The sequence below is a fragment of the Blennius ocellaris genome (genome assembly GCF_963422515.1).
Source record: "Blennius ocellaris genome assembly, chromosome: 15".
Classification (NCBI taxonomy): Eukaryota; Metazoa; Chordata; class Actinopteri; order Blenniiformes; family Blenniidae; genus Blennius; species Blennius ocellaris.
This window is the reverse complement of record NC_137664.1, coordinates 9,336,358-9,363,070: the sequence shown is the minus strand read 5'-3', so window position 1 is coordinate 9,363,070 and position 26,713 is coordinate 9,336,358. Positions and strand designations below refer to the sequence as shown.

Genomic DNA, 26,713 nt, shown 5'->3' with positions numbered 1-26,713 from the left:
TTCATTCTCAAATGTGCAAGCTTTATCTGATGAATATCGCATTTGTGGTAAATCATTTTCAAAATTTGGGATATGATCAATATAGTCAGACTTCAAATATGTAAAATATCACATTCAAAGTTTAAATACGTTTAATCTGACATTCTTAATATTCGAGCTTGCTCTGTTTATGGGAGATAGAGAGGTGCTCCACATTGAGTTTATTTACCTTTTATAATGCTGCTGCTTTGTAACGTGTGACTTGCTCTTCATGTTAGGTGCAAACATGTCTCCTTTGTGAATTGTCCATAGGTAAACAGGTGAATCCCCTTACTGTATGTCCAGGTTGGTCATAGCGGTGGTACTTTTAGAGCTAATCATTTTCTCAGATGGGACCACCGACAGAAGAGTGACAACAAATACAATAGACTATAATGGAGTGGCATACATGCCATAAGCATGAAATTACTCAGAAACAGGCAACATAAGAAAAACAAAACCCACCAACAATAAAACTGGTGCAGACATCGTACTAGTGGTTTTGTTGGGTCAGGTTACTGTGATGGGTTGGTTGTCGGAGTGAGGTCGGTGTTAAATTAATCTATAAAAACATCTCATGACTTCAGAGTTAAATCAATATGAAAGTCACATGATGCAGAAGGATGACGAAAGAACTTTAGTTTTTGTACAAGTCTAATTTCTGACGTGTCATAATGAAGCTGTTGTGAAATGTTTCTGTTTTTATCTTATTGAGCTAAACAGTAATTCGTCTTTGGTCAGACATCTGTCAGGTCACTAAGGTCAAGGATCCAACCGTTTGTTTTGCTGCTGCCACTTCATTGCATTCTTGAGGGGGAAAAAAGGAAAAAGAGGGAGAACCCCTTGATTAAAGAAACCAAACAATAATCTAACCGTATTCCCATCACTTCAATAGATTAACAAGGTATGACGTGCGTCTTGTTTCTCTTCATAAGCCCTAATCTTGATATCTACAATCAGCCTAATCAATTGGATGCCTTCATTTCCGTGTACATGATGTTACGTGCGGTCCCCAATGAGCTCTATCACTCCACGTTTACAATAAACAACCTGTTGAGACAGGGCCAAACTGTAAATACCAGAACATCTATTTGCAGTAAATCAGTGTTATTTACTACTCCATTCACGCACCTTTGTTTCTGCAGAGGCGGCAGTGACGTGCTCGGGGAGTCAGATAAAGGGTATTTCTCACCAACGCTTTCCTGTTATTTTCCAGGGTCCTTTGTTTGGTGGCGGGACCTCGGCCGCTCCGTTCTCAGGGGAATGAGGGGAACATTCGAGCCTGAGTTCTTGTGAAGGATCCTGCTCCCGTACACAGCCTGCTCCCATACCTGTCAGCATCCCTGTGCGTGTATGTGAGAGAGAGAGAGAGCGAGAGAGAGAGAGAGAGAGAGAGAGAGAGAGAGAGAGAGAGAGAGAGAGAGAGAGAGAGAGAGAGAGAGAGAGAGAGAGAGAGAGAGAGAGAGAGAGAGAGAGAGATTTTGTCCTTGGATTGAGGCATTATATCCCTGCAGTGTACTTCATATCTTTTTCAGGAAAGTCCATCCTTCAGGTCTGTGATGGCCTTGCAATTGTGTAAAATCTAAAAACCTGTGTGCCACATGAGTGTTCTACTGCAGCTTTATACATGAATGCTCTGTTTTAATGAAAATTATGAAAACTATTTTCATAATACAGACTAAATAAGGCAGAATTAATTTTAATTCAATGCAAATATTTGCACAAGAGAAATTTTGCAATCTGAAAGCAAAAAAATAAAAAATGTCATTTTGCCTTTTTCATTAATTTTCTACAATTTTCTCTTCTCTAATGCATCTTCGAACAAAATGTTTAAAAATACATCAAATATCCTTTTGGTATTCATCTCATTCCTAACATTAGTTTACCTTCATTTATTTGATATTTACGTGTCAATATTCCATTAAAAATAAGAAAATAGTGGGCAGGAAGTGTCCTCTTTTAACTTCCAACTGTGGGTCACTTGAAAATTCCCATCTTTCGGAGTGTCACGACAAAAGCCGTGCTTTTAAATTCCTGTCCTGGGCAGACACAACAACAACAGGAAGAAGGGACATTTTCACAGGTGTCAGGAAGCACAGGAAATAAACAAGCTGAATACTGGAAAACAGTTTTGTTACCACTGAGAGTCAGAGGTGAGGCTAATAACTTTTTATATTTAGCAAGTGAGCAAATATCTTGACATTGTCTGGAATAGTTGATAATCACACAGTATTGCTATGTATCATAATGAGTTATGAGGCATTATTAAAGAATAAGAAATGGCTTAACTTCTCCATTTTCCATCCGATTGTCAATTGAGTCATTGTGACCAACTTCATTGGATTATTTTAAAAGAGACAATACCTTTTAAGATGTACCTGAAAGTAACTTGAGGGAATTCGTGTGAAAAATTAATCAATAACCCAAATGAGAGATATTATTTCACAGTATCAAAGCAATGTGGAAAATATATAATGAATAATAAGAGAACTTGAGGTAGATGCCCTTTATAAGGCAAATCATACAAAATTGTTGTTTCTTCATAAACAAATTATTTTATAATTTTCTTCTCTGTGGTGTAGCAATAGCTTATAACTGACTCCTAAATTGTAGATTGCTCATCTTTCTTGTAAAACAAAATGAAATACAAACAAAATAACATCAACGATCATTTAAGTGTCACGTTGAAACTGGATGAAGCTTTTAGCGAAGCTAATGCAAGACTGCTTTAGTGCAGCTCTCTGAGAAGGTATAACCTGATATAAATGTAATAAAAAATCAGTCACATCTTTGCTCTTTTTTTTTTCCACGACTGTGAGATGATTTTTGCATGGGAACAAATATTCATTTTCCATTTGGGGAAACTAGGAAAGTAGGGCGTTCCTCAATTTGAGAGTCAAGGATGTTTAAAAAAAATCACAGCAACCATTTCTGCTCCTGTGTTTGGATATAATCAAATCATGGGAAACCAGACCAACAAGAATTCCTTCAACTCAAAAGACATATTTCTCCCCAGACCTCTCAGCATTTTGAGATCTTCAACTTTTCCCACCTTCTATAAATAGATAGTATAATTTTCTGTCTTTGTGCCACTTAACAGAAATTTAGAGTCCCTCGTCTGACAAATGATTTTTCAACAGCATTCACATAGCTTTACTTGAACAGTCAATGCCAAAGGGTTAAAAATAGGCTACTAAAAATGGTCATCAAAATACTGCTTCTTCCTGAGAGAGGATCAGGGACATTGAATTTGAAATTTATCATCTGTGGGAAACCACCACACTACTCACAGATATTATTTTTAAAAAGTTAATAAGAAGAGTTTGAAATGATCCGTGTGTTTTATTTGACATGTGCAATATTTGAAATGTGTGATGTATGTGCATCTGTGGGTTGATTTATTGTTCTAAATGCAGAAGACTAAGGTCAGCTGGACAACACAATGATGGTGAAATTTCACAATTCCTATTATACATTGCATGTGATGACTCAAACTCCAGTTCAACTACCTAAATAATATGTATGGACAAAGTTGAATGTAAATGTTTTTTTGTTTTTTTTGACGTAATTACTGCTATTATGCAATATCTATAATGTCACTACTAATACAGCTATGTACTTGATGTATTTAAAACATGCCTGCGTGACTTTATCAAACAAAGTCTAGCTCATTAACGTCATAGATAAACCAAGCATCCAAAAGACAAGTCAGTGATAACTTTGGTTTATTTTCAAGAGCATTTTTTTTCACAATGGCTTATGTCAAACACATGATATAGTCCATTTTGGCTTTTCATTTATACAATACAAACAAAAAAGTTAACTTGCTCAAGGAGAAACTATTGTTGCTGAAGTGAATACAAATTTAAAAAAAAAGTTTCTTATAATCCAGAAACCTGTGATATATAAAGACACAGCAAAGTATACTAAAGCAATTGGGAACTTCCTTAACTTAGTTCGAATTAATCTACAGTATAACAGAAATGCATACAAAAAACAAAAAACAAAGCAACAACATTAAAATATAATAACACTGTTGGCATTATTTCATTTAAAAAAAAAAGATGGAGGTCAAACAAGGACCAACCAAACTCAACAAACACTTTCAAACACTGTAAAAAAGTTGTTTTTTTCCCCATTGTTTAACATAATAAAATATAGCCTATCTTTCAGATCATTTATAAGTTAATGCTACATTTACACTGAACAGATTCAGCCTGGTCAGCACTTGTCAGCGAGGGTTAAGCCGCTTTGGAGCAGTGGATTTGTCTGTGAGCTGATCCGTGTTGTGGACTGTGCTGATTTCTCCTGAGCCCACCTCAGCCCCTGAGAACACAAGAGAAAAGAATCATAAATCTCTCAGTTCATGTCTCACAAATTAACTTTTTTCAGATCCTAATTTAATCCACTTGTGAGGACTCTTTACTTTTTTCTTGTTTTTTTTCTTTCTTCTTTTCTTCTTTACCAAACACTTGAGAAATGGTTAGAAGCTGTATTAAAACACATCATTGGAATAATAAAATGTTTCATGTTTACCTGTTTGGGGTTCAGTCTTGAGCTTACTGGCGATTTTGGCAAAGAAGGAAAGGGTAAGACACGCTCCTGTCTCTCTGTCACATATGCCTCCTTTGCAGTTGCATGTCTTACGGCACTCAATTCCATAGGTTCCATACAAACAGTCTGCAAAAACATAAAATAATATTAGGTCATTTGCAATAGATGACAAGCAGAAAATAAGAATAACAAAAAGAACGGATGTAGTGTAATGCTGCAGCTCTGATGGTTGAATGTCTAAACTCCAAGCCTCAGATGTCATAATATTAAATGGGAAATTTAGAAATTAACATATGCAGACAGTGGTGTCCAGGTGCGTCCATCAATATGTAAAAAAAAAAAAAAAAAAAAAAAAAAAAAGGTTAAAATTTTGCAATAACATATACTGCAGTGGAGCGTCTCTAAACGCAGCACGCAGAAACAGCAGCAATGTCTTATCTGTCTGAATGCATACCTTTGCATATTCCATATTCATCCCCATAATCGTCTTCGTCCTTGTAGAACTCGCAGAATAATCCCGGTCCGCACTTCACCCCGTGCATCCCCGACACCGTGCGGTAGCAGTGCTCCCCTCTGCCGGCTGCACAGACCTGACAACAGCCGCAGTCGTCCAGGACGGTCCGTGCGCACCGCTGCGTCCCGCCGCAGCGCTCCGGGTTGCAGCGATCGGGGCAGTTCACCGCATACTTGACGTTGGCGCCCCACGCCTCGGCGCGGTGCACCACGAGTGAGGACAACACTGTGATGAGCAAAAAGGACATCGCTGCAGGCGGCAGGGCAACGAGGGCTGGCGGAGAGAAGAAGAGGCGCTGCCGGGACGAGACGAGAGCCGAGCGGCGGAGCAGCGGACTGACCCGCGGTGCATCAGGTTGGATGGTTATCAGCGATGGACAACTTTTGTTTTGCACATGACTGGCCCTTCGTCAATTTCCTCATTCCGGTGTTGTCGTCCTTTTTGCCAGTCAGTCCCCCTTTTTTTAGAGATCCGGCGTGGAAGTGGGATTAACTCTGGACCGCCATCCAGGAATTGAAATCCGTGTGACCTGATGTCATAAGTTATCTTTGGTTTGTTTTTGTCTGAGTGACGGGACCCCCGGACCTCCCGTTGCATCAGGCCTGTCGTGACTGACTGGGGCTCCTCAGCTTCATATTACTCAGCTGAGAGTTTAAGAAATTCTAACAAGTTCAAGTCATGCAAGGGATGTTATTAGTTCGCATCATATAAACCAAGTCATCTTTTTATTTTGTCTAAATAGAGAAATTGATATTTGAAAAAAAATAAATAAAAAAGGCAATTACAAATAAACACTGAGCACAAAACAATAACGATGTTTTAAAAAGGTTTGTTTTATAAGCAATTATTGGGATCATTTTGTGCGCGACAGAAAAGACCTATTGTCTTAGTGCAAATACATTTATATTGCTGTTGCCCTTTGCATCCATCGGAAATAAACTCTTTGACTATCTTGTGTGTGTATAAATATAGTCTGCTATAGCCTACTGTTGTAATGGTATCCGAAGCACATTATTATTTTTTTAATTAATCTCCTACATAAGCAGTGTCTTTTCATCAAGCTATTCATGATGTAGACTGGCTTATAGATTTTTTTAAGTTGAGTGTTTTATTTTATTTGTCTTTATTAATTCAACAACAATGAAAAGATATTGCATACATTGTTGTATATGAGGTTATTTTTTGCTCTTAATAGATTGAAACATTAAGCTAAATGGCAAAAACAAATTATATAAATTATAAAGAATAATCAAAATATTATTTCCTTGTAAAGCAGTGTGATTTGTCTTGCCTCGAGGTGTAAAGCAGGGGTTTAAAACATGTGGTCCAAGGGTTAATTCTGATCAAAAGCGTCCAATTTGCCCATTGGATGACCTTGCAAAGTGTTCAAATAACAAAGAAAACATAAATGAGGACATTCGAAATGTGGTGACAGATTACAATTTGGCAGCAGGACCATACAGTAGGTGTAGACTAAATCTACAATGGCATATTAAATAGAGAAATACATAAGAACAAGTAAAGTTATCCAAATATAAACATGATTTAAGTACAAATACAGCTATGCTTAATATACAAGTACAAGCATCTACATATATTTCTGTACATATATCTATGCAAATACATAAATTAATGTTTGGTTAGTTCTCTGAGAGTAAAAAAAACAGAAACCCACAGAACATCTATACACAAGACAACTTACAAATTGAGGAACAAAATAAATTATGGCATGAACAAATTTGTTTTTTCGAGTGTTTATTTCGATGTATGTTTATTAAGTTGTATCCAAAAGAAGCCACTCATACTGGTGGAACGGGTGTACTGTGTCTGCCAGGATCAGTCTGGCTTTATTCCCTGACCTCATTTCATGCAGGTCACTGAGGTCATTAAGAGCTGTGCCAGGAATCTTTCTGCAAACTTAGTCAATGTCAAACAGTTTATTCTTACTTTAGATTGATAAAAACTAAGCCCATATATAAAGTAGAAAATGAAGACAGACTCAATAAAACAGTGGTTAAATATCCTCTGACCTGTATTCAGGGTTATCACTGTTAAAGAGGGACGTACAGAAGTATCAACAAACTTTATAATGTGACTCTTATGGGTCTATAAAATTAATAAAAGGGGCAAAAAAATATGATGTCTGAGTACACCCAAAAATAGTTTAAGAAAACATCAGATAAAACTTCAGCATAGTAGCACGGGGTTATGCCAGACTTGTTGCCATTCAAATATTGTAACGTCTCTGCAAAGATATGGGGTTAATTTATAATTTATAAGTTACTTTTTAATCTTCCATTGAAACATGTTTCAGATTAGTTCAAAAAAAAGCAAAGGACCCATTTACACTTTGTAACCCATCTTGTGACTTTCAGGGCAATAATTTTTCAATAATGACACTAATATGCATCAACCTGGTCTTTATGTGTGGAATAGTTTCAAACTGTTGCTCCACACCGAAAACGTTACTGGCCCCTGGTGTGAAAAACTTAAATTGTCGATTGACTTTGCATTAAATGATGCACAATGAGTTCAAATGAAGAATACAGCATAAACGTCCGTCAAGTGGCAGGCATGGATCCAGAAAGGCTCCTGAAATACATCATTCTGAATTAAGTTTTAAAGTGGTTATAACGTACATCATAGTTCCCACATGTCCAAAATAAAAATGTTCAAGTCAATGCAAATAGTGAGTGCATTGAGGAACTTTGAATTAACCCAGTTCATACTTCAGCTCAACATAAACAGTAATGAATGCTCTGAGCTTGTCTCAACATAAATGCATATGCAGCTTGTTCAATAGTGTGACGGCCTGAATTAACATAACGTAGTGTTGGGTCACCGACATGATTCAGTTGAGTTTGGAATCAGGAATCAGGACATACAGTTTATCATTTATTTAAGATTTTTAGTTCACAAAAGAACAAAAAAACCAAAAACAAAACACAATAAACTGTTCATTACAACTCTATTAATTTGTATTCACTGTCCAAAAAGACTGAATGATGAATTAAAAATGTTATCTAGTTGAACCCCCCTATACACCCCTTTTTATAAGCTTTAGAAATGTTATGTGTGTGCTTTTTGAATATATCCTATTTGCATTATACTGAATACACAACTATATGTTGGATGTAATCATGAACGGTGGTGTTTGTCAGGTGAAAAAACAAGATAGAAGCAGTGAATGAGTTCAGAGAGATGACATAATAATGGGCTGCACGGTGGAGCAGTGGTCAGCGCTCCCACCTCACAGTGATTAGGTCTGGGTTCAAATATTTGCCAGGCCTTTCTGTGTGGGCTTGGGATGAGAGTTTCCTCTGGGTACACCGGTTTCCTCCCACAGTCCAAAAACACACATGTGAGGTTAAATGGTCACCCTGAATTGCCCCTCGGTGTGAATGTGAGTGTGTGTGGTTATCTGTCTCTGTGTTTGTCCTGTGATGGACTTGTGACCTCACCCAAACTTAGCGTGGATTGGCTCCACCACCCTGCATCAACACAGTAGAGTGAACAGAAAGTTATATCAAATATAAATGATGATGATTGACTTGGTCTTTTTTCAGAGGCAGTCTTCTGGATCATCAGTGCAAGCAGAACATTCCAGATCATCCTCCAGAAGCATCGAGTGACACATGCCTGAGCATGGAGCAGTATTGTAAGTCATCGTAGATGCTTCCACCCACTGTCTCAGACTAGATGGGTATGTGATTGTACAGATGTGAAATGCCATATGCCTGAAATTAATTAATTAATGTTCTTCTGCACATCTGCTTCTGCTTCATATGTGGGTGTGGGTGTGTGTGTGTGTGTGTGTGGGTGTGTGTGTGTGTGTGTGTGTGCGTGTGTGTGTGTGTGTGTGCGTGTGTTGTGTTTTATAAATTACCCATCATAGATCACAAATCTGAACATTCCATTATTGTTTATTCCACTGTGAACATCAAAATACTACAAACGATGTGTCCAGTATCAGGATTACATGTATGATGTTTGAAGGAAAGAAAACCAGGTGAAAATTAGTTCAGTATCCAGCGAGTTATGATTGATTAAAGTCTCTTGACACTTCATTGCTGTCAAGTAGATCAGACATGAGCGGAGCGGATGACCGGAGCAAGATGGCAGCGCCATCGCTCGCCAGCGAGAGAAGCTGTGGATGCGGCGTCTCCTCTTTATTATGTCTATGGTGGCAGCCGTGTTGATGATGAGGCTTGCACCGGCCGCACGGTGGCGCTGCCGCGGCGACCCTCCGCTGCTCAGCATCAGCGGTTTAAACCTCGGTCGAAGAAGAAACGGAGCAAGGAGAAGGTTGACATGATATTCTCGTCCGAGGGAGACCTCACCGGGACGGGACAGGTAACGCAAACCATTTATCAGCGGTTGTTTCGTCTACTGTCACGGTATCTCACCATGCCCGACTGTCTCTTTGCGATGTCGCCACACCCGAGTGGAAACGCTCCGGCCCACCGGGGTGTTTTGTGGAGAGCTGTCAGCCCAGCAGCGGAGGGGCTGGGGCGTTTTTGACAGCCATGGAGCAGACTAGCAACTGCACTGCAGCCAGCGTTAGCTCAGCTGTCACCGCAGAGGCAGAATAATCATGTTACCTCCCGGTGCGTGTCTGTGCCTGTGTCTGTGTGATAATCACATTTCATTGTTTATGTTGGGGCAACGGACAGCGACAACGCAAAAGGAGCTAATTGTGCTGTGAGATGCAAACCAATGGCGACTAAACGCTATAAAGTAAAATAAAAGGCACACATGTCGGTTGTGTGCGAACAAATCCATCTCATCTATCTGGCTGCTCGTCTACGTGCATGTTAACTTAATATCAAACATCCGGCTTCAGATCAATATATGCAGATGGGCGCACGTTTTCTTTTCTTTTTTTTTCTTTTCTTTGGTTATTTAAACTATCTCGAGATATTTAAATCGCCCGCATGTATTCTGGTATTTTTATGACTGCACAGATGTACTCCTGTGTTGGTGTTTTATCAACACTCACCCACACAGCCACTGTTCATTGTGGTCATTGTTGTCTTGGCAACAACAGTCCAAACCTCCCTTAATTGCAACTTCCTGTCACAGCCCTGTCAGCCAAGAAAGTGTCCATCCTGTCTCAGGTTCAGCTGTGGGGGTGTTTTCTCACCATGGCTATCTAGAAGCCAAGACCACCTCCTCTAATACCAATCTGAGCATGCATATGACTTTTTAATAAGCACAACGAGTCAACCTTGTAATAAGTACATGGTGTTACTAGTTTCTGATCACAGATTAGAGTGTAGATTAATGACTGTAAATAATCAACTTTGTAAATTGAATATATGTGGAATGTCTCCAGTCTGTTTTTGGACTCTTGTCTAAAGGCATCTTGTCTTGTGTTTGGCTGCTGTTACTGGGTTTTTCTCCCTGGGACAGCTTTCTCCAACAATTACAACACATGTGGTTAATTGGTGACTCCTCTTTGTCCGTAGGTGTGGAAGTGAATTGGTGCAGTTGTGCCTGTGTGACCTGTCCGGCGTTTTATACTGCCTTCACCCACTGTTAGCTTGGATAGGCTTCAGTGTCCTTCCACCCTAAGATGCTTAAATGTCACTTCAGTGGCTCACCCTAAAATATCATTGGATTTCAATGTACCCTCTGGTCATCATACACCAAACTCCAAATGCAATCCAATCAGTTACTAGTCTTGTTGACTGACTTGTTGACCATCCCGGTAATGAATGTTGTCCTCATATGCAGGTGATGTAACAGTATTTTGCAATAGTGACGGGGCTATGGAGTTGTATTGCAATAAAGGCAGCAATGCTTTATGAAACGAAAAAACTCAAACGTGTTTTATATTTTATGCTTTGCTGACAGCGCTGCTTTTGTTTACTACATAATTCCATATGTGTTCATACATAGTTGTGATGCCTTCAGTGAGAATATACAATGTAGATGGTCAACAAAATGAAGAAAAAAAAACATTGAATGAGCAGGTGTGTCCAAACCTTTGGCTGGTAGTGTATGTTCTCTTTGCAAAAATCTCACGGTGTCTCTCTTTGCCAAATACAACAAATCTCCTTTGATGCAATGCATGTTTCTTCTGCAGGGTTCGCGCCGTGCTTTTGCACTCGATGACACAGTGATGTTGAGCAGTGTGTCTGTTAGCCTTCAGATGATCCATGACCACCTTGTTCATGGACTTTAGCTACTTAGACCTGAGTGGCACTCCAGAGGGGTTGAGTGGTGATCGAAGAACATACCTCTGGTATAACTGTCCCTCTTACTCTCGTGGGAGGGAAGACATCCTTAAGCTTGGTTCAACTGAACAGCGGCCTGGATGTTTCGGGCTCTTGCCAGTGTCTTTGTTTGAAATATGACTCTGTTGGTCTGAGACTAAGCTATTTGAAATATTCTGCTGAAAACACTAGCCTACACCTTCAAACTGTATTCATAAATGGGAAGTTTATATATTCATAAATGTAAGGCTTATTAACGTGTTTTTTTACAACTGCGTATTGGTTACTTAATATATCCTTGCAATTGTTATACCATAAAATGTACAGGTGAAGAAAAAAAAAGATGTATATATACAGTATATATATTTAACCAGTACCCAGTCAACAGGAGTCCAGTCATCAACTAATAATGTGCCACATGCTGCCACTACCTGCAGCTGATGTGTCACAGTGAGTGTGCCAGCTGCTGACAAGGTGCAGCAGACTGCCAGACACACTGAGGTTTATGTCCGCTTTCAAAAACCATGCACTACTGCAACAGATTTGAACGTATCAAGGGTCCTTTACATTTTCCGTCATCCTACCAGCTAATCATTGATGTCACTTTTTGATGTACGAATACGTCTCTTTTTTCATAATGAACCATATTTTACTGTGGAGCTTTTGTGTTTCTAGGAATAGCTCATTGGCTCTGATGTAGGGACACTTTGCTCAGTTTTCATCCCTATTTAAGTCAAAGAAGAAGCCGTGTTTTCCACAGGACTTTGTGAGAATGTTCTGGAAGGCTGGATGGTTTCTTTTTGACAAATCACTATTTCAACTTGTCTGATTGTGATGGGTGGTTCACTGTCAGACTTCATGCAGAGCTTTGTGATGACATTCATTAGACTGAGGTATGTTAGAGCAGGGACTCTTTAGGATTAGGATTTAGCACATTTGCTTTAAGGGGATCTGGGATGAAAGTTTTGCATATTTCAAAGTTGAATGTTTGAATCTGGTGCATTTGCTCTTGGTTAAGGATGCTTTTCTGAAGGGAGAGGGAGAAACACAACACTGCTTATGCTTTACTGAAATGCAAAAAGATCATTTAGTTTTGTTAGAAAATACTGAAATATAGTAATTGCGTTGTCATTATTTGCTTTATTATGCTCTGAAGACGACACTGAAAAATGTTGGTGTCTATTGGTAACAGTTTCAATTGTGGTGGTTGTGTCTTACTTTGCCGGTGGTTTCATGTTGGTGACTGTCTGACCGTAGAGCACATTGCTATATCAATGCTAGCTGTTATTTTTGGCTGGGGAGGAAACCATATAGCCTCACAGGCCTCTGGCACGGCCAGAGAGCCTCAGCTCTATGACTGTGCACTACGGTTAAAGTGGCATGCCTGCATATCTGGCAGTCTGTAACTTGTCATGTATCTTTTCAAGCTTTCTGTTATGCACAACCGTGAATCATTCCGTGGATGTTTACAAATGTCGACGCTCCCTTACCATCCTGACATGCAACTTTCATATTTAGAACTTTGAAATCACTGAAAACATCATGTTTATTTGTTAGAGGGATGGCGAGGGATACATTTTCAAAGACACAATTATGTTATACATATGTACCGTAATGAGAATAATGGCCTACATGTTTTGTCTATAAGCGGTACTGACAACTTTGCTAACCATCATTGTGAAGGAAATTCAAGATTTAAAAGATTGTTTGAACAACTCAATAGGACGAATCAATATTTCAAAGCCGCCCCTGCCACGATTTAACTTGATATGGTGAGAAAGTAGGTCTGTGCACATGATGGTATGACACAGCATCACATGATCTACTTTGAGATGGTCGCATAGACTTAATACCGAAACTCATTTGATTATAATCAACATGAGACAACCTTTTCATTCACTCACACTGTATATAACATGATCATCTGCGAGACAAAGTCTCTTCAGTAGTCTAGGTGAGCTGGGTGTTTTGGCCTATTTCAATGATACCCACCGGGCCTGTCGCAACATCCTGGATGAACTGTATGCTGGAGGAGTGCCAGCACACAAGGAGAAACTTGACACCTTCACACTATATTCTCTTGGCAGGAAAACACATTAGAACATTGGATTTCAGCAGCAAATGTTGCATGTAAATTGATGACACAGAAAGAAGTGCCATTTCATTATGTTAATCAAGTGTGAAGTAATGACGTGTGTGAAATTTAGAAGCCTGCCAATCGTCAGCACATGCCTCCTCGTTTCTAACACAATCATCCTTCTCTTTGTTTTGCAGATGTACTGCAGAACATAGATAATGCTCAGATATGGTGCCTTGTCAGACCCATGTGTTGCCGCTGTGGCAGGAGCACTTCAATAGCTCGTGGGCAGCAGAAGACAGCATCCAGACGGCCCGGAGAGATGGTGCTGCTGTGCTCTACGATAAGCTCCTTCACAACAAGGAGGTGGTCACTCTGGCTCAACCCATCCAAGAACTTGTGAGCCCACGCCTCCCAGACTTTGAGTGCGAGTCCAATGCATTAGCAGAGAAGGAAGAGTACCTGTCATCCCTGCTTCAAAGCCAGCGATGGCTGGCTCACCGCATGCTCACGCAGACCTCCTACACCCTGGGCCTCCAACACAGGCTCGTGGTACTGCAGAGGATCTACTACGCACTTCACAGCAAATATCATGATAAATTTCGAGTGCAGCTCCCCTCCCAGTCTACAGACAGCGGGGCTGAATCCGGGCAAATTGAGCCAGCCTCAGAACCTCGCTTGCTGGGCGGGGCATCCAAAATTAAATCAGGTACGGATGTTCTGATAGAAATGGGCGTGAGGACTGGCTTGAGCCTGCTCTTCTCCTTACTGCAGCAGAACTGGAGGTACGCGGCCTCCGTGCATCCGGAGTCTGTTCTTTGCAATGATGTGCTCGCCACGGCGTCCTCCGTGCTGTCTTCACTTCCACCGCTGTCTCTGGCTAACGAGAATAAGATCCCATCGGTGGGGCTGGACTGCCTGGCACAGGTGGCCGAATTCCTGAAGAAGACATCGGTGATCAGTGGGAGTGGCGGAGCTGACCCGACAGGTCGGAGGCTGGCGCTCGAGCTGCTGCTGGGACTGGCCATGCAGAGGGGCTCTCTGAAGTTTCTGCTGGAGTGGGTGGAGGTTGCATTGGCTGCTTCTATGTCCTCCTCCACCTCTATATTGTCTTCCTCCTCCTCCTCCTCCTGCAACACCTCTGCAATGAGTTCTCAGCAGTCCACTGGTGTCGGCTTCGACGTAATCCATCAAACTCTTCTTCAAATGAGGCAATATTCGGTATGCCATTTGGTGTTCATATATGCACTTCTTTCCACTTGGTCAGGAATCAAACAACACTTATAATACAGCTATTTAATACAATATAATTTATATCTTATATATATATATATATATATATATATATATATATATTTTTTTTTTTTTTTTTTAATACAAGACAAGGAGATGCTTTGTTATCCTGCATAGGTTGGTGTGATCCATGTAATCGAAAAAGACAATTGAACTTCAGTTTTTCTTACCGTTATTATGATTTTTGATGAGTTTCGTCCAATTACTGCACCATTATAATGAAAGTTGTCACAAAACTGTCAATTTATTTATTGCATGATAGAAATATCATATAACAAGATCATAAATATATGTAAAAATACCACACCCGTGATTCCAGATCATCATGACCTCTGCATTGATTTAAAGTTTCTCCGAAAGAATAGACTCCATTTTTGGAAGTGCAGTGATTGTCATGTTCCTGACAGTGTGCCAATTGCCTCTGCCTTTATTGTATTTTACATTAATGCATTATTTTGTGCAAGTAGAATTTCCAAATGCAGCAGTGGCTTTTTCATGCACTTGTTTGCATTAGCATTTTTACGTGGTAGCTTGTGCAACCTCTTAATGAACATATTGAGGGAAAATGGCACATCTGCAAAGTAGGGGATTTTTTTCTGCCTCATCAATCCCCGCTCCAGACTGCCCTTTTTACATATGAACAGCTCCATTTGAAGCCTGGAGTGCTGCTTTCTTGTGCAGATAAGGATTAAGATTGAGCCAGTCTTCCTGCCCTCTCCAGATATGCATATTGAGTCATCCGGTAGCAGCCTAATCAGCTTTGCAATATTTTTGTTCAAATGGCAACTGGAGATAGGTATTGCAATCACTCTCAATTTATCCTTGCAGATGGCCACAGCACCATACTCAAAATAATGTAAAATACACATTTCCCCCTGTTAACTACAACCAACATGTAAGCTAAACAAAATGTCTTGGAGGATCACACAACTTGAAATGAAATATAGATTTGTTTCTGGTGATAAGGGAAAGTGGAGCACAGCCTGCTGCTTTCTTGAATAATGAGATTATCTACAAAGGGCAACATTGTTTCCTATTTTTCTGTTTTTGGTTACATTCGCATCTGGATCATGCAGTGACATGACTTCGTTATTGAAATGAATGCTTCCTTCTCTATTACATACCCCTGTTTTAGAAAACAAGGTTATCTAAAATCAACTATTAATGCAGTATAGTGGAGTTATTTGTTAAGTCTAATTCTCTTGGAAAAGTACATTGTGCAGAAGGATAAATATTCTCACTTTCTTTTCAGGGTTTTCGTGGGGATGCTGTAAATACTCAGGTGCTAAAGAAGGATGCAGATGGACTGTGTCGGCTCTCCCAGGCAGCTCTATGCCTATTTGAAGAGGTAAAAAGTGGCTCGGTGATATGATTGCCGACATGATTAAGGACCTCCTGCAGTGACTAATTAAAGGGACCCCGCTCTCTTCTACCTTCAACAGATTTGCAACCTAGCATCCTATTGCCTGTGCTCCTGTAGCACAGACAGAGCTGCTCCCGGTACAGAGAGTGACACGGTCATGGTGTATGTGTGGGGCAGCAACAGCAGCCATCAGCTGGCAGAAGGGACTCTGGAGAAAATCTTGCTGCCAAAACTGACGCAGGGCTTCAGCGATGCCCAGATGGTACGGCCACCCACAAGGGACCGACAAACACTATTCATGGGTGTCATCATTTTTATTTGTACTGTATGTAAATGCACATCATCGTTTATATGTTTGCACTTGATGGTTTTCAGTGTATTTGTCTTATGATTCGGGTACAATTGATCATGAAACGACACCTTTGGCTTCTGAAAGGGAAGTTAATATTTAAACTTCCATTTCACGCCTCATCCCTTCGTCTCGTTTGTTGTAGATCGAAGCAGGCCAGTACTGTACCTTCTCTGTGTCTGCGGATGGTTCAGTGAAAGCCTGTGGAAAAGGCAGCTATGGGCGCCTGGGTCTGGGAGACTCCAACAATCAGTCTATGCCCAAGAAACTTGTGCTGGAGCCACACAGAAACATGAAGAAAGTGTCTTCTTCCAAGGGCTCTGATGGTCACACGTTGGCTATCACCGTAGAGGGAGAGGTGAGAAAATGAATTTACGGCTGCTGCAGATTTATAAAGTTTTTATGCAGTAAATTAGAAATTTGACCTTTTTCTTCCCCACATTATTTTTGCCATGTAATTAACTTCAGCAATTATGCTCCAGGTAGTGTTTTAGGAGCTTTCCCTTAATGCATGTGCTGATTTTTTTTTTTTTTTTTTTTTTTTTTACTAATTGTGACTTCAGAAATCAGTGTGTTAATCAATTTGTATAATCTGATACATTTTTAGAACTTTATTAATCAGAATCTAAATTATTAAAACATTAATTTCAGGTGTTCAGCTGGGGTGATGGAGAATATGGGAAACTTGGCCATGGTAACAGTGCAACGCAGAAATATCCCAAAATCATACAAGGACCTCTGCTGGGCAAAGTGAGTCTGCAAGAAATAGAAACATGGATGAGAAATGTAGCAAAAGTCCTTATTTGCTGTTGATTTTGCATGTGTTTGTCTTACCATTACATTTTGCTCAATTTCATTACTGTCTATTTTCTCATGTGTGTGTTCAATTATTTTTCACCGGAGTTGAATTTTAAATTCCGGATTGTGCTTTGTGAGTGAACAGTTGATTAAATGTTAAATCATACAATGAAATATTTCTTTACTTGTTTTTTATCTCTGCAGGTTATTGTTTGTGTGTCTGCTGGCTACAGACACAGTGCTGCTGTGACCAATGATGGAGAGCTTTATACGTGGGGAGAAGGAGACTTTGGCAGGCTTGGTATGCATCTTATTACTCCAAACGCTTAATCTTGTTTTGACAATTTCAGAGTTTTATTGTGCCTATCACATATTAGCAGCAGACTCCATTGAGTAGCTTTTCTCCCTGCTGCAGGTCACAGTGACAGCCAGAGCCGGAACGTGCCCACACTGGTGAAGGATATCAGCGGTGTGGGGCAGGTGGCCTGTGGCAGCTCCCACACCATCGCTGTAGCTCAGGATGGACGTACCGTGTGGTCCTTTGGAGGAGGGGACAACGGTGGGCTTTAAACATAGCACCTTTATGGAGTTCATAGAAATCGCTGTCTTCACCTAAACGTGAAAGCGCCACAGATTTCTCGCAGCTAAAAATGTGGACAGCGAGTGCGAACTGATACTGTGTTATGACTCATCCTTGCAGGTAAACTAGGTCATGGAGATACCAATCGCGTGTATCGCCCCAAGGTCATAGAGGCTCTGCACGGATTCATCATCAGGAAAGTGTGTGCTGGCAGTCAGTCATCTCTGGCCCTTACATCTTCAGGACAGGTGAGATGTGCAACTTTTAACCTGGACACGTTAAAACAAAAGAATTGCTTGTGATCACATTCAGACAAAATGATTTGCTTATATTTGACCGATCTTCTGATAAGAATACAACAAACAAAAATAACCCCTTTCCAAATATACAACTTTTAACTTGTTCCAATTTACTTTTGGCGAATAGCATAGTAGAGTCACACTGGTTTCATTCTCAAGTCAATGCTGGTTTTATCTGCATAAGTTATTACTAAATGTATATATGAGGCAATAAAAAAAAGACTATTTTTAACACTCTAAAACATTTGTTTTCTTTTGTGATTTCTGAAGGTGTTTGCATGGGGCTGCGGCTCATGTTTAGGATGTGGCTCCTCTGAAACAACCTCTCTGAGGCCAAGGTTCATAGAGGACCTGAGCATCACCAAGATCATCGACATCTCATGTGGAGACAGCCACTGTTTGGCTCTCTCTCATGGTGAGATTACTTTACATTCTCCATTCTTTTACTTGCTGAGTTTTATTCCATAAATGTCTGTCGTTTGTCTATAATCAGAGAATGAAGTGTACGCTTGGGGGAATAACACCATGGGCCAGTGTGGGCAAGGCCACACTTCTACACCTATCACCAAACCCAAGAAGGTTCTGGGCTTAGAGGGAGTCTCTATTCAGCAAATTACTGCTGGCACTTCTCACAGCTTGGCTTGGACTGCAGTTCCAACTGACAGGTAAATCCATCCAATCCATCACAACTGAAACAAAAATAAATGCATTTTATTCCATGGCATTTTATAGTCAAGTCATTAAGCACATCAGTGTAGTGTCTATGTCTTTTTTTTAAATGTTTGAATGACTCGGTATTGTAGAAGTTATATTGCTTTTGTTTTTTAAGTGATCATAATGAAGACACGGTTATTGTTTTTCCAGGCAACTGGTGGCGTGGCACAGGCCTTTTTGTGTCGACTTGGAAGAGAGCACCTTCACCTATCTACGCAACTTCCTTGAAACTTACTGTGACGGCATCAGTAACGACACCCCACCTGCTCCATTCTTATCGAAAAGGCATGAAATTACTTTACTTTAAAGAAAACAAACATCATAATAGTTGGTTAGTAAACTCGTTCCTACTGTCCTCCTCACTCATATGCTCTGTGTGTCTGTTCCCCAGGGACCACCACCACTTTCTTTTGCTGTGCATGAAGCTGCTGTCAATCCACTTGTCCTTGGCCCATGCTGGGGGAACTGGGGCTATGGTGCTGGGCGCTCAGGGCCGGCCCCTGAGAAACCTGCTCTTCAGGCTAATAGACACAAACATGCCAGACTCCATACAACAAGTAAACTACTTTCACGCCTACTGATCTCTTAAGGTCTGGTTAGTTTATTACATGAAGCCTGTACTTTTATTCAGTGTGTTTCACCTGCTGGATGAAAGAGTTTTTCAGTTCTCCTAATTACTGATAGGTATGAACTTTCTGTAGATGGAGGCATAACAAACCGTTGACGGGTTGCTGGGGAATGTAAAACAACTAGTTTGATCTGAACATTTTGTGGGGTTTGAAGGTTGACAGACTAATTGCTTCATTCCAGATAGACAAGGGCAAGATGTCTTGCATTGTGCACGCCTCAGCAGGTCCAAGCTGTTCTGGTGCCACACAATTATAAACATACCAACAAGGAGCTATCAGGATGTTTGGGTTTATCGGATGAAATTGTATATTGTATCTAAATTAAACTGTGAAATCGGTAATTAGAGTTGGTGCAAGTTTGATGTAATTTATTATTCATAGTTGATCCCAGATGTGTTTTGTTTTTTTTCCTTCTTCTATTTTTCTTTTGACATTTCTGTCATATTCAGGCAGTTTTGAACACGCTGTCTATCGGGGCGTCGCTGCTGCTGCCTCCACTCAGGGAAAGAACAGAGCTGCTCCTCTGCCTCCTTCCTCAGGGCCGTCAGAGTTCAAATGTTCTTTCCAAAGGACAGGTAGGTTTTCAGTTCAGCTGCTCTGCTCTTTTGGACTCTTTTCCTCTTTTTGTGCATTTGTCATATAACTGGTTATAAAATGAAGGTTTAGGCAGCTTCTGTATAAAACTTATTTGGCTTTAGCTGCTTGTTTCTTCTTGTTCTATGTGTGTGCTCCAGAGAGCCGGCTTGAAAATGGATGGATAGCCCATTCTAGAAAACGCTGTTTGTTGAAATCACACTGCCAACTTGGGCTGTTGCTAGGCAATATGTACTGAAGACTGCTTGAATGTTGTGAAAACATGTAACTGTGAAAACATTCGTACTTGTCTGCAGAGATGGTTTTGGTTGTCCCAGATTTAAAGGATTTCAACTCAAGTCAGTTGTCTCTTCTTCCTTCTTGTGTCTTCCACAGCGCCTGCAGCTTGATATGGTTCTCAGCAGCCTTCAGGACCAGAGCCATGTAGCTTCCCTTCTAGGTTACAGCAACTTTGGGGACGTGGCGACCCTTGGGCCTCCTCTGACGCCTGCTCCTTCAGTCCGGCCACCCTCTTCATCCAGCTCTGTTGAAACCTATGATCCTCTTCATTTAGCTGAAGTGCTGCTGAGAACTTTGCTGCTCAGCATAGACTTTTACACGGTATGCAACACAAGACTTCTTGTGTGGATGTGTATGTGCAAGACAGTTTTAACTGTAGTATAAGTGTGCTTCGTTTCCATTTATACATTTTTGAAATGCTTGTGGCTTGTAAAGAACAGTTTGCATTGAAAACAATCAATAAACAAGCTCATTATAAAACAATGCATGTCAGAGAGAGCACACTACAATACAAGGAATGCTACACCCTGGACAGGTCATTCCACCACAGGGAAAACCCAAAAAGTCACCTGGGTGCAAACCAGCACATCACCATAGAGCTGCCAACACAATCCATTTTTTGGAAAGTATCATTTGAATTAAAAATATTTAAATTTCTATATTATCCTTTGCAAATGCTGATGTTCTGCTCTGTTTTGAATATCTCTATTGAATCTAAACAGTTTTTACTGTAAAGAACTTTGTCATTTGTTAACAAGTTGATTTGTTCACAATTCCCAACTCCTATACAAGGTGTAAAAATCAGTCTTTATTCGACTTTTTCTATACAATCTTGGACTGTTTTTGTGCAGATACTGACTGTTCATTTAGAATAATGCACTGAACTACTGCTTTGTCTTTCTGTTTTGATGTGTTTTCACACAGGAGCAACAATTTGGGGAATTGGAGAAAAACAGTGACAAGCAGCTGTGTGGCAATAGCCAGGGGCAAAGTGATCCCCCATCCCACGTCCACCAGCTGCTGTCTGGACTTCAGAAACACCTGCTCGCCCATTGCTACATACATTCCAGCCCAGAGGTAATAAAGAGAAAGGGGTAAACAAGAACTTACAAAACATTACGGAATATGGAAATGTTATCTACAACCATGCAGTTAATGTTTTTGTGTGCTTATCCAACAAGACATTTAATACAATGGTTAATAAACATTGAAACACATACTGTATGAATATACATAGATAGAACAAAAGATAATAAAAACAGAGCACAATACTGATTATATTTCCTTTAAGTCGTGTGCTGTTTAAGCTCATTTTGTTCATGTTTTGTAGGATGACAGCAGTGTGACACTTCTTCGTGAGCATCTCGACCTGCTGCTCCCCTGTGCTGCTGAAACACTAAGGAGATCAACTGAACTGTTAAAGGAGAGCTCCCCAGACAAGCAAATCATCAAAAAACTGCACAGTAGGAATCATACCTGTTAATACTTTTGATATATTTGCTCCATATTTGATTCATTTTTTGCCACAGGTGTTGCCTTAACAGAATTATTACTGTGATTATGCTTCTCTCTTCAGTAATATCTATTACCAAATGAAAGGAAAGTGTGTTTTTACTGACATTATCTTTATTGTGGACATCAAAAACAACCGTAAAGAGTCGTCATAACCAGTGTTGTGATGTTTGCCAAGATCAGAATCTTTGGAATCGCTCTTTAACAGTGAGCAATGATTGCCAGCACATTTTTTTCTCCTTTACCATTTCCCAGAATAGGATGAAAACAGGTACAATTGGAAAGCACAGCTTTCGAAATGCTGATGTGTTGTACTGTTTATTTTTTTTATTATTGTTCACGGTAAGAAAGCCTTGTTTGATCCGAAGCGGCTCAGACTCGAAGTCCATTTTAGGGTTGATACTATCAGTATGAGTAGGCTGCATGCACTCTTTTCTTTAATTTATACGTATTTTATTTAAAACATTTTTTAAATACTTAAAGTTTATTTGAAAAAGTATTGTTATTTTGAGTTTTTCCTCTATTCTTAAAAGTATTCTCCTGTGGAAAGTACATGCACACATTTTATAGAAATGGTACATCCAAAAAGGTTCTCTTGGTGTCAAAACAGAGGGTTTTGTTTAATGTTTACAATGAACTCTGATCATCCAGTCCAGTCAATACAATTCATATTTAGTTTACTTATTTGAAAGTCATTGGAGCGGTGCATTTTTATCAATATTTTTTTTTTGCACTGAATATTTTAAATAAAAAAATACATATATGCATGCTCTACTTCTCCTTCTACATCATGTGCTTATATGTGGTCTTATATTGATCCGCCACCCCTCATCCCCACTCTCGTCTCGCCCTTTGTCCCAGTGGTGTTGTACAACTCGGTGGCTGGCAGCTTGCTGTGCCAGGTAATGTACTCCCTGCTGCTGCTGCCCCTGGGTACCGTCCAGCCTCTCCTGAGCCATTTGCTGAACTTGTTGGAGCATCTCAACGATTTCAACAGGTTGCTGCCAGAGACAGTCCTGTTGGAAGAACAGGAACTTGGAATGGAAGCTCAGAAAACATCTTCAGGTCAGTGACACTTATAGTTAACCATGATCCTATTAGCGATAAGTGAGTTATTGCAGCAAAAACAGATGACACATTGGCTTTTCCTCATAGATAAAAGTGATGAAAACACAAGCTTCGGACAGCAGCAGCAGGAGGAAGAGGACAGATGGGTTTGGCTGTTGGACCTGGAACGGTCCGTAGCGTTGGCAGTCGGCCGTTGCCTCAGCGGTATGCTTCAAGGCCCGCCGCCCTCACTCCAGGAAAAAGCATCAGAGATCTGGCTATCAAATATCCTCCTCAGGAATGGTCTTGAAATGGACTCTGAACAGCTGGGTAGGAAAACATACTTCTGGCTCTGCAACTGTCTCATAAATACATACCTACTGAATGCTGTTTATATCCCAAGATTTAATTTAAAAATGATGGAAGTATTAGAGCCTATTTATTTTCAATGAGGTACATCTAAGATTACGATGCCATCATTCTTCTGTACCATTTTATCCCTGTTAAGTGCTTGAGCCCATTCCAGCTACTATGGGTGAAGGCAGAGACCCTGTAGAGGTCGCTAGTCCACCACAGGGCAAACACTGGGGGAGTTGCGCGCAAGCGCATTCCTAGCTCTGGGCAGTTTAGCCCAGAATTGCCAAAATGCCTGTTTTGGGAGGTTTGGAAAGAAACTACAGAGGGTGGAGAAGAAAAGGCCTTGTGTACGTATTGGAAGAACATGCAAACTCTGCACAGAAAGCCAAAGTGTGGCTGTTGATGAAGAAGAAAAAATGCCTTCAGTGACATAAGAAGAAAAGCACAATCTATATACAACTGATAGTCAGTCATGTTCTGTTAATGTACTTCTCAGTTTTAATGTGTTTTTTTTTGCCCCCTGTAGAATCCAGCCTCGCATGGCTGACTGAGTTAGTGCTGCTGGGCAGTACTAATACCAGACTAACAGAGCTGAGTCTGAGTGAAGAAACCAGAATGCTACTGGAGCTGGCACTGGGATCCTCCAGAGGAGTGGCGGGGAGCCTGTGGTGGAAGATGGAGGAGTACGCTCACAGCAGAGGTACTCTGACTCCATGAAGATCTTTTTACATTTGTGAATGTGTGAATGCTTTTCAATTTCTATGTTGTGACTCATTTGTACATCATATATTTATCATAACATCCAACTTTTTTCTTATTTGACTTTGATGTGACTCCATATTGTTTTTTGTTTACAGAATGGGAAAACGGAGACCCTCCGGGTGATATTTTGCTGCAGATTGTATGTCGCTGCAGCCTGGCTGCTCTCCTGAAACACACTGGACTGCAGAATGAGGCCTGCTGGCAGGACAAGTTAGTACTATTGCATGTATTTTGCAAGAGATCCCTCAAAAAAACAACAATATTTGACATTAATTTGAGTATTTGAATCTTTTATAAATGAGTAATTGTTTGTGGTGTTGTACAATGACCACAGTTTTGTTTTTTTTATCTTTTTTTGTGACAGATACGAGCCCTGTGAGATGCTGATCGATGTTTACGAAACAGTTTATAAAATCAGAAGCACTTTATTGGCCCTGAAAAACTCCCCAAGGACGTCACAAGTGCAAGCAGCCACCAAACAGGTGACATTGCTAAAATATTCCATGGTACATTCATTTTCTGCATTTATTTTTTGAAAAGTTGAACAATTATTGTTTAATTTATAAAGGTTAGAAAATAACTGGGATATATTTGTATCTCAAATGAATCTTAGAAGAAAAAGTGACCACCTTTTCCTTTTGGAAAGTTTTTACAGAAATTGGGTTTTTATTGGGTCTAAAAAAAAAACTTTGCTCATGTGCATTTATACATTTTATATTGGTTGCTCAAGCAAACAACTATATGAATTTTTAGTTTATGGTTTTCTTGTTTTTTTTATTTTTTTTCATATGATTTGATGTGTATATTGTGTGATGATAAAAAAGGCATAGAAATGATGTTTGAATGTCTTTGGTTTTCCCTCCTAATGGGAACCCATAACCTTGAAACTTTTATGAGTTCTTAGGTTCCATATAACTCTTTATTAAAGATACATTCCTTTTATAGTGTCAGAATTGTTGAAAAATACAAATTGCATGGTCTGTTTTAAAAAATATTTTATTGCAGCTTTCTGAGTCTCCCCAAAGTCCTGATGTAGAGAGGCAAGAGCCAGGTACCTCTGTGGAGTCGGTTGGAAAGAATCATGAGCAGCAATCTGTAGGTCACTGTAGCCGTGAAGTGCAGGTGCCCCCACCTTCAAATCATAACCAGGAGGAGATCCAAGATGAGGAGAGATTTGGAAACAATCGTATGTACCTGTCAGGTTGGTGGAAATGACGATTTGTTTTGTCCTATTACTCACAGGCAGACGTTTCTAAACAAAAACCCCCAAAAAAGCACAACACTTCTAATTCTCCAGTTTCTGTTCTCTCCATACAGAAGTCCTAGAGTCGTTCATGGCCACCCGTGAAGCCATGCAGGTGCAGCAGAATGTGACTGTATATGAGTCGTTTGGTACCTCCACCCTCCCCAGCAGCATGGAGAGCCCGGTCAGCCCAGAGAGAGAGCCGGATCGCAAGCAACAGAGCGAGAGTGATAGGGAGTCTGAGGAAAGCTTGTCTTTCCCCACTGCCTGTCATGTGGTGGTGTCCCGATGTCTCTTCCTCGTGCTCGGGGTCAGGCCTGCATGGATGGAGCCTAGCGAGCCGGAGAGTGCCCAGTGTGTTAACAATACTGGAAGGTAAGAGTTTGAGTTATCCACTTTGTGTTGATTTGGCTTGTTTCACTTCAGAAAGGTTAACTCCAAATACCTTTGCCATTATGCTTTTAGGAAGACAGAATCCTTCACGATGGCCGTTAATGGTCGAAAAGCAGTGAGTTCTGCACCATGCAAAGCAAAAAATGAAAACAATTTGGTGACACAGTTTTCTGTTGACAATAACATACTATTGTTTTTTTTTTTTTTTTGTGCAATCAGCCCAAGAATTCCTTGGTATCCCCCAAGAACAAAATGGGTACGTGGAAATACGTCTTTCATTATAGACTGCAGCATTCATTGACTTTGCCATGATGAAATGTTGGAATAGATTATATGTAGGAAATTTACTACAAAGAATCTGTTTGAATGTTTGGTTGGACCAAAAAATGTGGTCCAAAAGTATTCTACATATACAGGTGCACATCAGGAAATTTGATGATGTAATTATTATTATTATTATTGATCAATACTCTTAACTTGTAAAAAAGATTCATGAGGTTTTACAATTTTATTGTGATACTTATTGACTCCCAGTCAAAAAACTGTCAAATAATTGGAAGGTTTACACTCTGAAATTGTTTTGGTGGAAATTAACCTTCACGTTGTGTTCCTATTGTCTGAGGTGCACCTGTATGTGGTAAATTTAGTTGGATCACATATTGGCTTGCTGTTTTGAGACCATTTTCTTGTGACGTTTTAGTTAATCCGTTTCATCTTCATGCAAAGATTAAGACAGATTTAAAACACAATACTGACATTTTTCCTTGTGTCTCTTTCAGGCTTACCTTTGTGTTCTTTGGGAATCATGAAAGATGCTTGGGACCGCCTGCGTCAGTGTATCAGCCCAACTGCCACCATGCCTCACTGTGGCAGCAACACTTTGCCCATTATCAACCAGGGGTTTCAGTTTGTCTGTGGAAACCTGATTCACTCGCCCTCTTCCTCCTCCTCCTCCTCATCAACACTCCCAGCTGGACAGAGCTGTGGTCAGGCAGATCCAAAGGCTATTACCTTTGCCATAAAGCAGCAGCAACAGCGGGCTGAGGTAACTGTTACTGTTCTTGTTTTTGCAAGATTACCAGTAAGAAGTGAATCATTACTGCTTGGTTTTCTAATTCGC

The 26,713-nt window shown here is 40.2% G+C and overlaps 2 protein-coding genes across 4 annotated transcripts in view; one reads left to right on the top strand and one right to left on the bottom strand.

Annotated features, from left to right (window-relative positions):
- Nucleotides 1–3,726: 3,726 nt before the first annotated feature.
- On the bottom strand, nucleotides 3,727–5,508 carry esm1 (endothelial cell-specific molecule 1; the record flags this gene model as incomplete). The annotated part of the gene is given in 4 exon segments (XM_080510410.1): nucleotides 3,727–4,344; nucleotides 4,555–4,698; nucleotides 5,027–5,468; nucleotides 5,470–5,508. Coding segments are annotated over 4 exon segments (720 nt in total). The 3' UTR covers nucleotides 3,727–4,249.
- A 3,861-nt stretch (nucleotides 5,509–9,369) lies between these two features.
- Nucleotides 9,370–26,713, top strand: part of LOC308140547 (putative E3 ubiquitin-protein ligase HERC1) — a 42,923-nt gene continuing 25,579 nt past the window's right edge. For 2 of the 3 annotated variants that reach the window (XM_080510370.1, XM_080510368.1), the window contains exons 1-27: nucleotides 9,370–9,439; nucleotides 13,579–14,602; nucleotides 15,927–16,022; nucleotides 16,117–16,299; nucleotides 16,532–16,744; nucleotides 17,038–17,136; nucleotides 17,389–17,485; nucleotides 17,600–17,743; nucleotides 17,885–18,012; nucleotides 18,334–18,478; nucleotides 18,557–18,728; nucleotides 18,928–19,062; nucleotides 19,169–19,334; nucleotides 19,856–19,981; nucleotides 20,376–20,600; nucleotides 21,204–21,356; nucleotides 21,610–21,742; nucleotides 22,653–22,856; nucleotides 22,947–23,168; nucleotides 23,722–23,895; nucleotides 24,053–24,167; nucleotides 24,322–24,463; nucleotides 24,963–25,158; nucleotides 25,275–25,575; nucleotides 25,666–25,708; nucleotides 25,813–25,849; nucleotides 26,373–26,638. In XM_080510370.1, the coding sequence (XP_080366496.1) occupies nucleotides 13,610–14,602; nucleotides 15,927–16,022; nucleotides 16,117–16,299; nucleotides 16,532–16,744; nucleotides 17,038–17,136; nucleotides 17,389–17,485; nucleotides 17,600–17,743; nucleotides 17,885–18,012; nucleotides 18,334–18,478; nucleotides 18,557–18,728; nucleotides 18,928–19,062; nucleotides 19,169–19,334; nucleotides 19,856–19,981; nucleotides 20,376–20,600; nucleotides 21,204–21,356; nucleotides 21,610–21,742; nucleotides 22,653–22,856; nucleotides 22,947–23,168; nucleotides 23,722–23,895; nucleotides 24,053–24,167; nucleotides 24,322–24,463; nucleotides 24,963–25,158; nucleotides 25,275–25,575; nucleotides 25,666–25,708; nucleotides 25,813–25,849; nucleotides 26,373–26,638 (4,908 nt within the window). In that variant the 5' untranslated portion in view covers nucleotides 9,370–9,439; nucleotides 13,579–13,609. The remainder of the gene's footprint in view (nucleotides 9,440–13,578; nucleotides 14,603–15,926; nucleotides 16,023–16,116; nucleotides 16,300–16,531; nucleotides 16,745–17,037; nucleotides 17,137–17,388; nucleotides 17,486–17,599; nucleotides 17,744–17,884; nucleotides 18,013–18,333; nucleotides 18,479–18,556; nucleotides 18,729–18,927; nucleotides 19,063–19,168; nucleotides 19,335–19,855; nucleotides 19,982–20,375; nucleotides 20,601–21,203; nucleotides 21,357–21,609; nucleotides 21,743–22,652; nucleotides 22,857–22,946; nucleotides 23,169–23,721; nucleotides 23,896–24,052; nucleotides 24,168–24,321; nucleotides 24,464–24,962; nucleotides 25,159–25,274; nucleotides 25,576–25,665; nucleotides 25,709–25,812; nucleotides 25,850–26,372; nucleotides 26,639–26,713) is intronic. The other variant, XM_080510369.1, reaches the window with a different exon arrangement.